The 14507-nt window shown below is 38.2% G+C and overlaps 1 protein-coding gene across 1 annotated transcript in view; it reads left to right on the top strand.

Moving 5' to 3' along the window:
* Window positions 1-14507, top strand: part of MAST4 (microtubule associated serine/threonine kinase family member 4) — a 109734-nt gene that overhangs the window by 51806 nt on the left and 43421 nt on the right. The window contains exons 5-9 of the mRNA XM_075138026.1: window positions 1167-1324; window positions 3361-3436; window positions 4848-5057; window positions 8738-8839; window positions 12977-13109. Of these exons, the coding sequence (XP_074994127.1) occupies window positions 1167-1324; window positions 3361-3436; window positions 4848-5057; window positions 8738-8839; window positions 12977-13109 (679 nt within the window). The remainder of the gene's footprint in view (window positions 1-1166; window positions 1325-3360; window positions 3437-4847; window positions 5058-8737; window positions 8840-12976; window positions 13110-14507) is intronic.

Here is a 14507-nt window from a genome sequence, read left to right as displayed (position 1 = left end):
CTTGGTGTCCTCTATGAGAAGACAGATTAGAACGATAATGTGCCCACAAAGACTGACAGAGAGAAGAAACTAATTTTCTTGAAAAAGCTAGCTGGAGACTGAAGAGCTCCAGAAAGATGTACAAGTTTTCAGACTTCTTTCCCTCCACAGGTGAAACAAAGGGAATGTCTGCATGTTAGCAAGCAGCTTTGTGCAGTCTTACAAGGGTATTTGTGAACAAGCTATCCTGGAAACTAGTTTTGGTACCAGAAACAGTAGAGCATTTCTCTGTCTACACTTGTCAGTCCAGACTAGCAAGGCTGCGTGTTAATGCATTGAACTATGTACATGTTCTTTACAAGGACATCAAATCCAGGCTCAGGGAAGTAGTTTCAAAGTCCTACCTCCAAACATTTAGTGTGGCTCAGGTAGCTAGCTGTGCTGCATAAAAGGCAGTAAAATATGATAGTATAATCATCTGCACTGCTTTATGTAGTGCGGCTTTATACATGCAATTTTGCAAGGCTAGTTGTTGTGGTAGCACTTCCAATTTTATACCTGTCTGTATCTTCCAATTTTATACTAAGTGGATGGTTTGAGTGTTATCCCTTTTACTTTTGTCAGCCGTAGAACCTGTCTTGGTAAACGTATTAAGTTCTTTCACTTCATTTTGAATGTGCAGGGTTTTATAAGAAACCAGCATATGAATTTTTTCAGCAAGAATTTAGATTACATTTCATTTTATTTTAAAAAGCATCAATAATGTTTTAAACATGGATAACGAAGTACCTTCATTATGTAGATTTACAATTTGTGTTGTGGCAATAAGTGGTACTCTACGGTTAATCATACTTATGCTGTCCTACTCAAATAATTAATTTTCAGCAGATCCTGTTTTAACTGTTCTTACGTGTTGGTGTGTGTGACATTAGATGTCATCTTTGCCTTACAAGAAATGTGAACTTTTGAAACGCAATGGCTCTTCTGGGACCAAAGTTTTTTTTTATACTTACTCTGTATGTAGCTCATTAAGTTGAGAAGAATTGTTTATTTTCTTCTTTAAATTGGTAATCAGGCGTGGGAAACAGTAACTATAATTTTTAAATTAAATGGCTTTATTCATGAATATGATCTTGAAAATGTTTTTTCATTCTGACAGAAGCTTGTGTTCTGTTCTGCTCTTGTAGTCATCCTGCTCATCCCAAGAGAAGCTACACCAGTTACCTTACCAACCGACACCTGATGAACTACATTTTTTATCTAAACATTTCTGTACCACTGAGAGCATTGCCAGTGATAACAGGTGCAGGACCACTGCAATGCGCCCTCGGTCCCGAAGTCTCAGGTGAGTTTGTCTTTCTGGAAGTAAGAGTTGGATCTAAATTCACATATTCTGGAACATCATGGTTTTGTACATTGGAGGCATTCACTATTTCTGAAATTGCTGAAGTATAATACAAGAAGTACACATCTAAGGCTGAATTACGAATAGTCCTTTTAAATTCTTGCTCCTGGTTTGATCATGGCTTACTTCAGTGGTTAACATTGTAAGCTAGGTCTTAATGAAGGCAATTAACGTGCATGAACTGTCTTGGTGAGCTAGTCATTATTGATCTGACTGTAGCACTGGTTCTCTTCCGGAGTCAAATTGTTCACAGAATAAAGTCTTTATCTGCAAAACTAATTCAGAATGTATTTATATGCTAGGACTATCTGGCAGCAAACGTGGTAAAGAACAAATGGGCAGGTGGGGGGGTTTATTTTTATATTTCACTCATTTATTTTCTTTAACCAAGATGAACTTCAGTTTCTTGTTTCCCAAAGACTAGGCATCTGTATCTCATTTGCAGTGGTCGTTTGTGTAAGATGTGTTTTATCCAAGATCAGTTCTAAACTGTCAGAATAGTTTAGGTTTGGAAAATGCAGATTAATTTTATGGATAAGTTTTCAAGAACTGGAAGTTAAAAAAAGGAAGTATTGTATTTCTAATTGTTGTATTGAACTTTTCAAAAGTTTAACAATAGTTTCACAGGTATGCAGATCTTAAGGATTGAGTTTTTTAGTGCAATATATTTTAACTCTACTTTTTGATTATTTTAAAATCTGTGTAGGCTATTGTGACAAATGTAGTTGCTACCTACATGAAACTGTGCAAGGATTACTAAGAAAAAAATCCCATTTCTTCATTAGAAGATTACAGTTTGAAACTGTATTGTATTTATTGCCACATCTTTAATTTTTTTTCAATTTCTGTTATGCTTTTAACACTTAAAAAATTAAAATCTTCCGTTTGAACTCACAGAATGTATACATATGCTCCAGGGAAAAAACAAGAACCAAGCATTTTCAGAAAAGGGATTATGCTGCAGAAATGTTGTGATGAAATTATGTACCTACCTTGTCCTCAGTGGATTTGCTTGTGGATGTCTGTAACAGATTGTCCATATCAGTTAAAGGACCCACCAGTGTGATATCTTGAGACAAATTTTAGTGTTCATTTTTGCCCTTTTAGAAAGCCAAAAGCCAGTTCCCCTGCTCATACAAGAAACCCCTATGTACATGTTATGATAAAGTCACTCCTAGAGGATAGCATCCCCTTTGTGGGGTCTTTTTCCTGTTCCACATCTTTTAGACCAGACTGAATGGGCCAGTGTCACCAACCCAGGAAAATCAGATGGAGATTTTTTTCAAAGGAATTTATCACAGACGATAATACATCGAGGCTCATGATAGCAAAGCGCAGTTTTGTAGGTTAGCTGAGGCCATGGGTACCTTTTATGGATGGTTTTCCTGCAAGTCTCTTGCTTTTGTTACAGGCACAGTGCCCCAGCATTGATGGAACTGATGCATATGTATGGCATTATTTGTAGGAAGTTGCTGCCTTTATCTGCTGGTCAGATTGAAAATAGGTTGTTTTGATTTTTTTTTTTAAATGATCTGTATAAAGAAAAAAGAATAAAAGACTCATTCTTCTCAAGTTTTTCACTTGCAGCTAACAGAGTTCTTGATCAGTCTTGCTATTTTCGTTGTATGTAACCTTCAAAGGGGCGGGTGTAGCTATAATTGACAGTTAAATATCTCTGTTGCCCTTCTGAGAAAAAGGTGATGTTCACAAGTGTTGCAAAACTGCCTGTATCCTGAAGTGTAGTTACAAACTAAGAAAATAACACAGTTAGCAGTTAGATGTCAAGCACGTGAAATAATCTTTAGGGCCTAGTCAGAAATAGCAGAAGGGAAACAAGTATACCACTGGTGAGAGAATGTACCTTTCCACTGAAGCCTATGTTGACTTTTTGTTGCAAATAAACTGTACAAAAATATAATAACTGATTGTAGTTCATGCTGAGACAAGTTTAAAGGGATAATTTGCTTTGCTTGCAGCCCTGGACGTTCTCCTGCCTGCTGTGACAATGAAATAATTATGATGAACCATGTCTACAAAGAAAGGTTCCCAAAGGTAATGAATTATACTTAAGATACCCAGTATCTAAATTGATAGGCTACATAGGTTTTAAGTAAGTGGTGTTTTTGTTATGGGAACTAATGATCCAACCCTGCAATGGCTTTCATAAGGCATCACCAAGCTCTTATTACAAAGATAAAATCACAATAAAGAAAATCCCTGCTGAGAACTGGACATTCATTTGGCAAAGCTGCTGAACTGGTTTTGAAATGAATCATGCTGGTAATATATCCTGCTGATTGGAAACCGACAGTGCATTCGATTTCAATAGGTGGTGTGTACTTGGGGCAAATGTATACTGAATTAGTAAACCAAAAATAGTTTCTGTTGCTAAGACTTGTGCAGCATTGGCTGATATACCTGCAAATTCCTTCCTTTAGTGGCATTTATTCCTCTTCCTAAACACTTATTATATACTTATTTTAATTGTGAAGGTCAGTACACAGTTGTGGGGGTTTGCTATGAGATACTAAATGAGGACACGTTGCTGTTGTGTCCAGAGGTCTGAAACACAAAGGAGTTCCTACGTGTAGGTGTGTAACTCGGAGCACTGCGCTCTTCATTGCTCGTAGGATTTCGATGACCCCTGGAAAATAAAATAAGAGAAAGCTGATACTATTCCAAGAAGTGCCTAAAAAATAGAAGAAATTTCTTCGTATTTCCTCATAGAAATATGAAGAGAGATTTGTCAGGATTTGCAGAGTGAGTGAACAGCAGTCTGAAGTGTGGAATGACACACTCATTTCAGTGTTTGAGATACGAGCTAAGAGGTGTGGGATTACTTTTTAATAATAAAAATATTGTTTACAGTTTTTTTTAAGCATCTGCAGTTTTGTGAGAACCAGACAGTTGATTCTGTAAAACAGACAAATCTAGCAACCTGTAAACAGATCTGGCAGGACCTGTGAGCCTGTGGTGCTTTTAATCAGTCAATGCTCATTCAAAGTCTGCCCAGTGAAATATTTTCATGGTATAACTTGTATCAGAGGAAGATATTCTGCTCTGTAGTATCTGCAGTTTTAGCAGAACAAAGTAGATCCCCATGAGTTCTCTTTTCTTTATTATTTTGACTTGGACTTAAAGTTTTATAGTTATGGGTGTTCCTTTAGTTCTGTTTAGTGATCCTCAGAAGATTAGTGTATGGTTAATCACCGGTGGCAGACAAAGGGGAGGATCTGTGTAGTAGAACAGTAAGGCTGTTGCTTTTCTGGACTGGTAATGTGGGGAAACGTCATCTGTCACTTTGCCTTTCTGTTTGCTTGCTTTTTTGCTTCAGTCATTTCACGCATTCCAGCTAGATAACTTTTTAGGCAGTACAGAAACGTCGCAGAATCAGAAAGAAGGTTTGAGGCTGTTAGTTTCGGGTAAAGCTGATTTAATGTATTGTGTATCTATTTGTCTATAGGCCACAGCTCAGATGGAAGAGAGGCTTCGGGACATTATAACAAATCATTCTCCAGAGAACGTCCTTCCCCTGGCAGATGGAGTGCTCAGTTTTACCCACCATCAGATCACAGAACTGGCTCGAGATTGTTTGGATAAATCCCACCAGGGCCTCATCACATCACGATACTTCCTTGAATTACAGCAGAAATTAGACAAATTGCTACAGGAGGTATGAGCCATGAGACTACTGTTATGTTTGCTTGAAAAATTGTTTAAATCTGTTTGCCTAAGAGTTGTCGTCTTGAATTAATCATGGCTGTTCGCTCAAATAATTGTCAAAGTGGTATTCATAGCAGTTTTAGTCTACATAATGATGACTACAAATATTATAAGGCATCCTAGTGTACTAGTCTGGAATAGATGAGTTGTAAAGATTTCAGAAACAAGAGCATTTTGTCATGCAGTGCAAGTTATAAATTGCTTACAGAAGTGTGTGCATAAGCCCTAAATGAGGAGGCTTCTATTCCATTTACTGTGGATAAATGAGGGAACGTATACACTTTCCACTTTATCAACCCTACTAATTGCCTGCTGTGTTGAGAAAGCAGACAGCAGCCCTTAGCTTTCTATTAGCTAGAGGTTATTTAATTATTTAAATATTTATAATATTCCTTTCATAATTAAACTGTTTATTAACAGAAATAATGTGATTTCTAAAAGTGTTGAAACTTCCAGAGAATAATCAGCTAAATTAATTAGGAAGAACTGGGAACTTGACAAAATAAATGCACTATGACATGTCACTCCAGTTTATGAATGTATCGTTTTTAAAACAATGAGTACAGCATGTAATGTTCTGATTTGTTTGTGTGGGATTTGATAGCACATTATGAGCCAAAGTTAATGTGATAGACCAGCAGAGTTGATATTGACTTGAAATTTTCCATCCGAGATGTTAAGATACCATGCCTGTCTTAATTTATGCCTTGTCTTCTACTTTCTTTTGAATGCAGGAGCAGTTGCAAAAGGTTTTGGTTGATTTTTCTTTTTCCCTATGCTGCTTTTTTTTTAACTTCTATTCAGTAAATAGGTTTTCTGCAACTACTGTATTTTGAACTTTTTTTCTTCATAAAGCAATGCAAAACGTAAGACATGGTGAAACATGAGCCAGCAGTGTGCTCAGGTGGCCAAGAAGGCCAATGGCATCCTGGCCTATATCAGAAATAGTGTGGCCAGCAGGAGCAGGGAGGTGATCGTGCCCCTGTACTCGGCACTGGTGAGGCCTCACCTCGAATCCTGTGTTCAGTTTTGGGCCCCTCACGACAAGAAGGACATGGAGGTGCTGGAGCTTGTCCAGAGGAGGGCGACAAAGCTGGTGAAGGGTCTGAAGAACAAGTCTTATGAGGAGCGGTTGAGGGAACTGGGACTGTTTAGTCTGGAGAAGAGGAGGGTGAGGGGAGACCTCATCGTGCTCTACAACTACCGGAAAGGAGGTTGTAGAGAGGCGGGTGTTGGTCTCTTCTCCCAAGTAACAAGTGATAGGATGAGAGGAAATGGCCTCAAGTTTAGATTGGACATTAAGAAAAATTTCTTTACTGAAAGAGTGGCCAAGCCTTGGAACAGGCTGCCCAGGGAAGTGGTGGAGTCACCATCCCTGGAGGTATTTAAAAGACGTGTAGATGTGGTGCTTAGGGACATGGCTTAGTGGGTATGGTGGTGTTGCGTTGACAGTTGGACTCGATGATCTTAGAGGTCTTTTCCAACCTTAATGATTCTATGATTCTATGATCAGTGATGTACTTCTGGATTATTGAAACCCTATTTTTTAAACAGAGAAAATACGTAGAGCTTGCTTACTAGTTAAAAGGAAATTTGAGCTAGTGACCTTCTTGTGAAATACTCACATTTTTATGATGCCAAAGTGCAGGCAGAGTTGGCCAGTTGACTGGAGATATCTGACTACGAATTATGTTATGCTAGTGATAATGTCAAAATACAAGGAAACATGTCTAACCTAAGAGTCATTGAACCACTGTTAACAGTTTTAATCACTGTTAACACTATATCCCTTAAAATGGCTACACAGTAAGTAGAGTTTAGAGTACATTGTCACTTACTCCCTTAACATGCCCCCCACCCAAACCCACTAAAAAAACACTCTAGCAAGTTATTCTCCAGTCTGCATTATTTAAAAAAACACCGAAACACTCATTTTGTCATGTTCTATGATGCTAATTCTTTATTATGTAAAAATTTCCTGTTCTGCAAAAACATAAAATACTCAGACTTAACTTTTGAGTCAACTCCATAATACCTGTTAATAGCGTAATATGACCATAAGAAAACTTTCTCTTTGCACAGCTTGGTTATGGGCACTCAGTTGTGCTTTGGATTCATGTGATTAGTTTGTTGTCAATTCCCAGCTGTGACATTCAGCAGAAAGCTGCATCTTCTACTGCTACTTGGCATGTTGCGATTACTTTGCATAACCAGGGGAAGAGTCCCGTGAGGTTTGAGCAGCTTGGTTCAACCAACATTTTTATAATTCTAAGGTCAAGGTCAAATGGACCTGAATGCTTTCCTACTTCATCGCTCTTAAATGTAACATGTATTGAGTCTTTTGTTTACATATGCACCTGAGTGTTCACAAAACTATACAAAGGTGCTTTAAATTTTGCTGATGATTAAAATAGGCAGGTGTTTTGTTTACAAAAGAGTTTTCTTGGGACTTGGTTGATAGTGTGCAGAACACAAATGCCTGTATCCAATTAAGGTTCTTCTGAAACCTATTGCAGAGTGCTAGATGGTATTTGTGCCTTTTTTTTTTTGCTTCTTTAAACTTCACAGATTAATTCTTCTCAGATATTTGGTGGTTTTTAAAATTGTGGTGCTTATATTAAGAGCAATAGTAGCTTCATATTTTCATGGGGTTTTTTTTACTTCAAAAAATATAAGATACATACTATATGAAAAGTACTTATTTGTCCATATTAATCACTTTTTAAATGTTAGTTTCTTAATTCACTTTGTGGTTTTGAATAAGCAAGAGATGATGAAAAACTTAAGTCTACAGTTTCTACTATTCAGAACAAAGAAATGCTTTGATATTTGAGTGAAGGACTATTAGTATATTTTAATCAGAAGGAGAATGATTCGGTTTCTTTGCATTCATTAGCATCCTTAAATTACATAATTTGTTCTTAGAGGGGAACATTTGAAAGAAATTTGAAGTGCAGTTCAGACCATTGTGCAAATGTTATCAAACCTTTTAGAAGTATTTTTTCTGTATGTATGCTTTTATAGCATTTTTCCCCCCTTTGTGGTAATCTTTGTAGAACCCAATTTTCCATTGTCTTCCTTTCTACATGTACCTTTATATGGAGCCTCTCTGCAAGAATAGTTTTATATATAAAATATATATGTATGTGTCATTGTCATTTTAGTATGACATCTGACCATAGGAAATCAGTATCAATTGGCATGGCGGTGGCTAATGTTTATTAATATTACTTAGGTCAGTTTTAATTTCATCCTAAAATTATTAACAAATTGAGACACAACTGTACATGTAGAGAGATGTATGTTGTATGAAATGTAGTTCCTTTTTCAAAACTGATGGTAGTAATACTGTGTAAATTAAAAAAAAAAAAAAAGAAAGAAGCAGGTATTATGTCCACTGTAGGCACTTGTATTTTGTTGTTACAGTGTTAGAATTGTACAAATGGGATTACTTCAATTTGAAATTACGGTGTTGCTCAAATCCGTGTTATTTCTGGTGGCATCTTGAAATTGACGTGCTATTTGTCTCAAGTACATGCTTCAAACCCAAAGGTGTCCCAAATATCATATATACTTTTCTGAGTAGTGCATCAAATGCGATTTTATTATCACTTCATTTTTATCTTTTAGGCTCAAGAGCGATCAGAGAGTGGAGAAATGGCATTTATTAAGCAACTTGTCCGAAAAATCCTGATAGTTATTGCTCGTCCTGCTCGCTTGCTGGAATGCCTGGTAAGGTTGTGCTTACTATAAGTAGGTTTTTAACTTGTTAGTGTAGCAAAGTTTCTGGTTTAGTATTCAAGGCCCTTTACAATCGTTTTTTGAAACATGTCAAACAATGGGGTAGGGTTTCATTGTTGGTGGGATCCTTTCTGCTTTTATTTCAAGAACATGGGACTGCAGTTGTGTTTGGTTCCCTGCTGTTGCAAATACTATGTTATAGAATCCCTTTCATCAACTGAGGAGGCTCCAGTTCGAAACCAGTTGGGTTTTTCTGTTGTTTTGTTAGACTTTGCTATTCCTTGGGAAGACTATTCCGGAATCGTAATTGCTTGGTGGTTTTCCCGTTGTTGTTCTTCTTACAAGTTTCATAACTTCGATTCACTCAACAGCTGCCAGAGCTAATAGCAGCTTGCAGTCAGCTCTACAGTACCTGATCCGGGGGGAACAGCAGCAGAGGGATCAGGGTATCTGGATATACAGATAGTCGGAGTTATACTGGGGTCCAGAAGGAGCAGAAGAGTTAACTTATTTGTGCATGAGCATAGCACTGATGTTGCCGGACTGGGCTAGCTTGTGCGAGGCCACATGGGTGTGTTTCTGCTTTGCCTGCCCATGCTGTGGGAGCTGAGATGTCTCAGGTGTGGGAAGTTGCTCTTACGCACAGAGCCAATGTGCTTCAGTTGTTCAGTGGAACTAAGAAGCTCTCGCAGAACACAGTGTACTCAGAAGGACAGCGTAGACACCCAAATACCATGTAAGAGCCAGCCTCAGTCCAACAGGCCTGGCAGGCAGCCCGAGCTGACTTTGTTGAGCCACTCTGCTTGCCAATACCAGGATCACAGTGTTGATGCTGCATACAGCTATTTGAGGCTGGCAAGGCTTATGTGGGAGCCACTAACCTGCTGCTACACTCAAGTTATGCCTGAAAGTGTCATAACTGCATTTGCGTGGCACTGAATCTGAGCTAGTAAGTCTTTCCAACCTGATTTTGGCTCTGTGCTGCGTCTCTTCATCTGTGGCACAGTTAATCCACATCCTGGCTTGTTCAGCCATGGGCATTTTGAGAGCTGCCTCTGTTTTGTTTTGGAAACACCATGTCTCTGTGTTCCCAGTTGCATTTTGTTCATGATTTTCAGTTCAGAAGGAGTCTAAAATAAGGTATGTGCTTTGAATCAGCATGAAAGAGATGTTTTTAAAAAACAAAGGCAGACTTTAGAGAAGAGGATGCCTTAGCACATCCTACCTCTGCCATTGAATCCAAACTTGCATTAGTGCTTCACCCTGAACCCTGAAATGGTTATTCCATATCTAGTGTGATCTTCCTTGCTCCATTCCCAGGGTTCAGATAATCTTTTTCTACCTCTTCACCCTACGATGTCTTGTTTTCCCTCTGGTCTGTGGCCTTCTCTATCATCACACATTAAAAAATGCCCTTAAATACGTCCTGTAGGCCGACAGACTGAGGCTTCTTTATGATGCTTTGTCCTTCCCTTCAGTGCTGGCTGACTTTCTCCCACCTACCCCTGCCCGCAGTGTCATCATTGTCTTTTAGCTTTTCAATTCAGCTTTTCTCCTGCTGACCTATTTGCCCATTAGTTCATTCTCCCTAAATGCTAAGTTTTATAGCTATCTAATCCAAATCTCCATTCACTTAGTTCCCAGTTTCGGCCCCTGGGATTTTGTCACAGAATACTTGCTCTGCCTTACCATGCTTCAGGCAGAGCTGTTGCGCATCCTGTATCCCCGCTTTTGCTGGGCCTGCCGATGTGAGTGGAAGGACAGTGTTGCAAGGCCAGGAGATGACTGTGTGTCTTAGTTGAGAATTTCAGAGCAGCAATTGCAGAGAAAAGCCAACACAGGTTCCTTAGAGAGTTCTTAATTCAGATGGGATCTTTAGGACATTTAAGCTGGAATATAACAACTCTGCAGAGCATGTCTCTACAGAGGCAGCTGGCTCGAACAGATTTAGTCATACTGTCACAAAACAATACATTTCTCATGCAAGAAGGTGTTAAGCCTATTCCATAAATGTCTCTGGAATCATGTAATCTTAAGAAACAATACTGTTGCTTTTCCATAGCGTCCCTCTGGAAACTTTTGAATAATATTGGCTGATGCTTTAGAACGTCTGCCTGAGATAGGCACTAGGTATGGAAAATTCAGCCTCTGTAAGAAAGTTCATAGCATTGCAGGAAACAAATCCAGCGCTTTTTTCATGAGAAGTTTCAGAGACCATGCAGTGATGCTGTTAGTTTTCTGGTAGTGATCTTGGCTGAGGTGTTCATGGTATGCGAATTCCTATTTTTACTCACTTGATAATCGTATGAATAAAGCTTTTGCAGTTTTCTGTGTACCAAGAGCTACTGCCAATTATTGAATTTTTTTTTTCTGTTTGTACATAGAAAATGAAACACAGAGTTGGAAGTAAAGATCAGAAAATAAATTTGTTACTTCTAATTATTCATGTGTGTGCATGTATATATGCGTGTGTGTGTATGTTTAGGTAGATATATATATACAAACACACATGTTCATATGCTTAAAAGTATTTATTTTGAAATTACCTTGACTTACTAGCAAGTGGGGGAGAAGCTGTATGTCTACCACTGCAGCAGGTAAGGAAATGATGATGTTTTCATGATGAAGGTAGGTAGGAAATCTTGGCACACATCATCACATTGTTGTGTTCTTCAGTGCCAAGATGTCATGTCAGACAAGGAGGGTAAGGCTAAAGCAGCATGTAATGCTTAGTTGCTCTCTTCAGATTTTTAGGCAGTTTAGCAGCACCCTGAGATTTTGAGCTAAATAAGAGAGTTTGGGCAGTTCGTGGGTTTGTGGTACATACTTAAGAGTAGGCTGAAGATGATGAAAATTGTTTCATGACAAATGAAAAACTTAAGATTGTTTCCACAAGACTGAAAATTCCAAAGACGTTTCATTTCAGATGCACTGCAACTCCTCCTGGTAGCTGCAGCTGTTTGGATGCTTCTACAATGAAACATGATACCTAATTTCTCAAGCTTTCTTCCAGGTTGGGACGTTGAGTGCCCAAATCCTGGGTAGCCTGAGGAGCTAGGACAGGAGCCTTGTGACCCAGCATGCAGACTAAAGCCCCATGGAGTTATGGCAGGCCACGAAACGACCGTCAGGGAAGCTAGCTGGCTCAGCACTCTGCCTGTTTTCCGCAGATATTTTTGACAGAACTGACTTACTCCAGCAAAAAGTTTTTGTTACATCAGTGTTTCATGACTCTGGCTCGCTCTCTGTTAAGCATTGCACCTATTGTGATCTATGGTTGGCATGAATGTCTTGAAGAATGTAATGGCTATGTGAGAGATGTTTTGGTATGGATTCATACTGATAGATAAAGTCTATTTTAAAAAAACCCAAACCTTTTAATAAACTTGCTTGTTCCTTTCAATGCTTTCCTATTTTTAGAATCTATGAAGGTAGTAAAATAATTGTATTTCCACGGGACTTGGTGGATAGGCAGGGTTTTCACTGTCTATTTTTTTTGTTCCTCTTTGGCGCTTGCCTTTTAGGCATGGTATAAGTGATAGTTGTAATATAGTTGGTTCCCAAAGGAGGTTGTTTCATGTCTAGATTTGGAAGAATTGGATCAATGAAGTTCAGATGTTGTTTTCAGCAACTTACGATTTTGGCTTTGTTCTAAAGTTAGTGATTTATTTAATTGTATTTTCCATAAAACATATTGCATATATATTGATTAAAAATACTTCAAAATTTCATTTAGAAGTAAAAGTGGAGAGTGATATATTTACATAGTTTCTTTATTTCACTAGTGGATTTTTATATGGAAACAGCTGCAGGGAGATAGTCTTTTGTATGTGAAATATTACCGCTGCTGGTTATAGGTCATTTCACTCTGAATATTATGGGAAGTTTTGAGGGCAAAGATCTTACTATTCTTATAAGGTAGTGCTCTAAAATAATGGTATGAAATTTTATTGCTTACAATATGTCACATTGTATAAGAGTTGTAATAGAGTAATAGAATAAACAGGTACTGTTTTTAATAAGGGAAATGTCAAATATTTGCAATAGAAGAAGCAAAGGAAGTTTTTATGTTAGGCCTTAAGACTTCAATTTCTACAGAGAGAATGATGGTGATTATTTTTCTTCCAGGAATTTGATCCTGAAGAGTTTTACTATCTTTTGGAAGCAGCTGAAGGCCATGCTAAAGAGGGGCAAGGCATTAAAACAGACATCCCTCGATATATTATTAGCCAGTTGGGCTTAAATAAAGATCCTCTGGAAGGTAAGTGCATCTCCTGGTCCCGCTATAGACTCCTAGATTATTCCTTCTCAATGTGTTTAATCATTCTGATCATCTGTGTATACCCGAAAAGGGTCGAAGTAAAGATGGTAGCAGAACAAGTATTCGCTAACCCTCACAGTTCTCCCACAAGCTCAAGGGCATTAAAAAGACCATCTGAGATTTTACTGTTGTGAATATCATTCACAGTCAATGATACTCATCATATTCTTCCAGCCTGGCAATGCAACTTTCTTATTTCAGCTTTAGCTGGATTTGATGGCAACTATTACCCAGCCATAGGTATAAATGAAAGTGGGCTGAGCTGTTATTTGCACTTCAGTGCCCCCAGGCTCCCACATCTTAGAGTCCCTGAGAAGAATATCTCTCATTCCTGTTAAAACTGCAAAAATTTATTTTTCTGGGTAATTTATGTGTCCGTGTTGAGGACTTTTGTAGGGAGAATTTGGGTTCCAATGGAGGTATTGTCATTGCAGAATTTTTCTTTGCCTGATTCTCCTTTCAAGGACAGTGTTGGGAAAACTAAGATTACTTCTGTCTCCTAACCAGACCATCTTCTTTTCCATCCTGAGACCAGGTTCTATCACTGGTGACAAATGGAAATTCCTTCATTGTGTTCAGTGCTAGTCCTGCAGTTTGGAAGAAATTGGCAGAAATGCCCTCTTGGAAAATAAGTCTAGTTAGTGCCATTTAGCTTGTCTTCTGTGTTATGACCCAGGACAAGGGGGATCTCTAGGAGAGGACTTGAAAACACAAAATAATAGCAAAAAACTATGATAAACTTTTTTTTTAACCAGTTCTCATGATGCAAGATTACATTTTATTAAATCAAAGGAGTAGTGTATTGTATGCTGAGAGAAAATTATTTTTTGGTCAACTTCAGCAGCTTGTGAAGTTCAGCACTGGCAGATGCTGTCAGGAGTTTGGTTAGATCTAATTCAATTAGATTGGATATTGTTATAAATGATATTCATGTTACGTTAACAGTTTTAAAGAAAGTCAAGCCTATTATTAATCCACTTCCTGTCTTCACAGAAGAACTTCCTCATCCAAATTTAGTATTATTTTTATCTGAGATACAGATTAAAGCAGCTTTGACGCGTACTGCTTGGATTCGGAGTGCAGCAAGGATGCCAGACAAATGGGGAAAATATACATAAACGCTGTTTTCCATGTGATACTGGAAAAGATCAAGAAGTAGCTTAATTCTCTGCAAGATAAAGAGGTGTCTGCTGGATTTGGAGAGCTGTTGGTCTGGCCTAGACTGACAATTCATAAATATGTCACTGATGAAGCATGCAAATTTAATTTGGAGTGTGGGTTGAGAGTCTAGTATTATTGACCCTGGTTCTGCCACTTGAACCTTATCTTACTGATTGA

This window comes from Calonectris borealis, chromosome Z, assembly GCF_964195595.1.
Source record: "Calonectris borealis chromosome Z, bCalBor7.hap1.2, whole genome shotgun sequence".
Lineage (NCBI taxonomy): Eukaryota > Metazoa > Chordata > Aves > Procellariiformes > Procellariidae > Calonectris > Calonectris borealis.
This window is presented reverse-complemented; position numbering and strand designations above follow the sequence as displayed.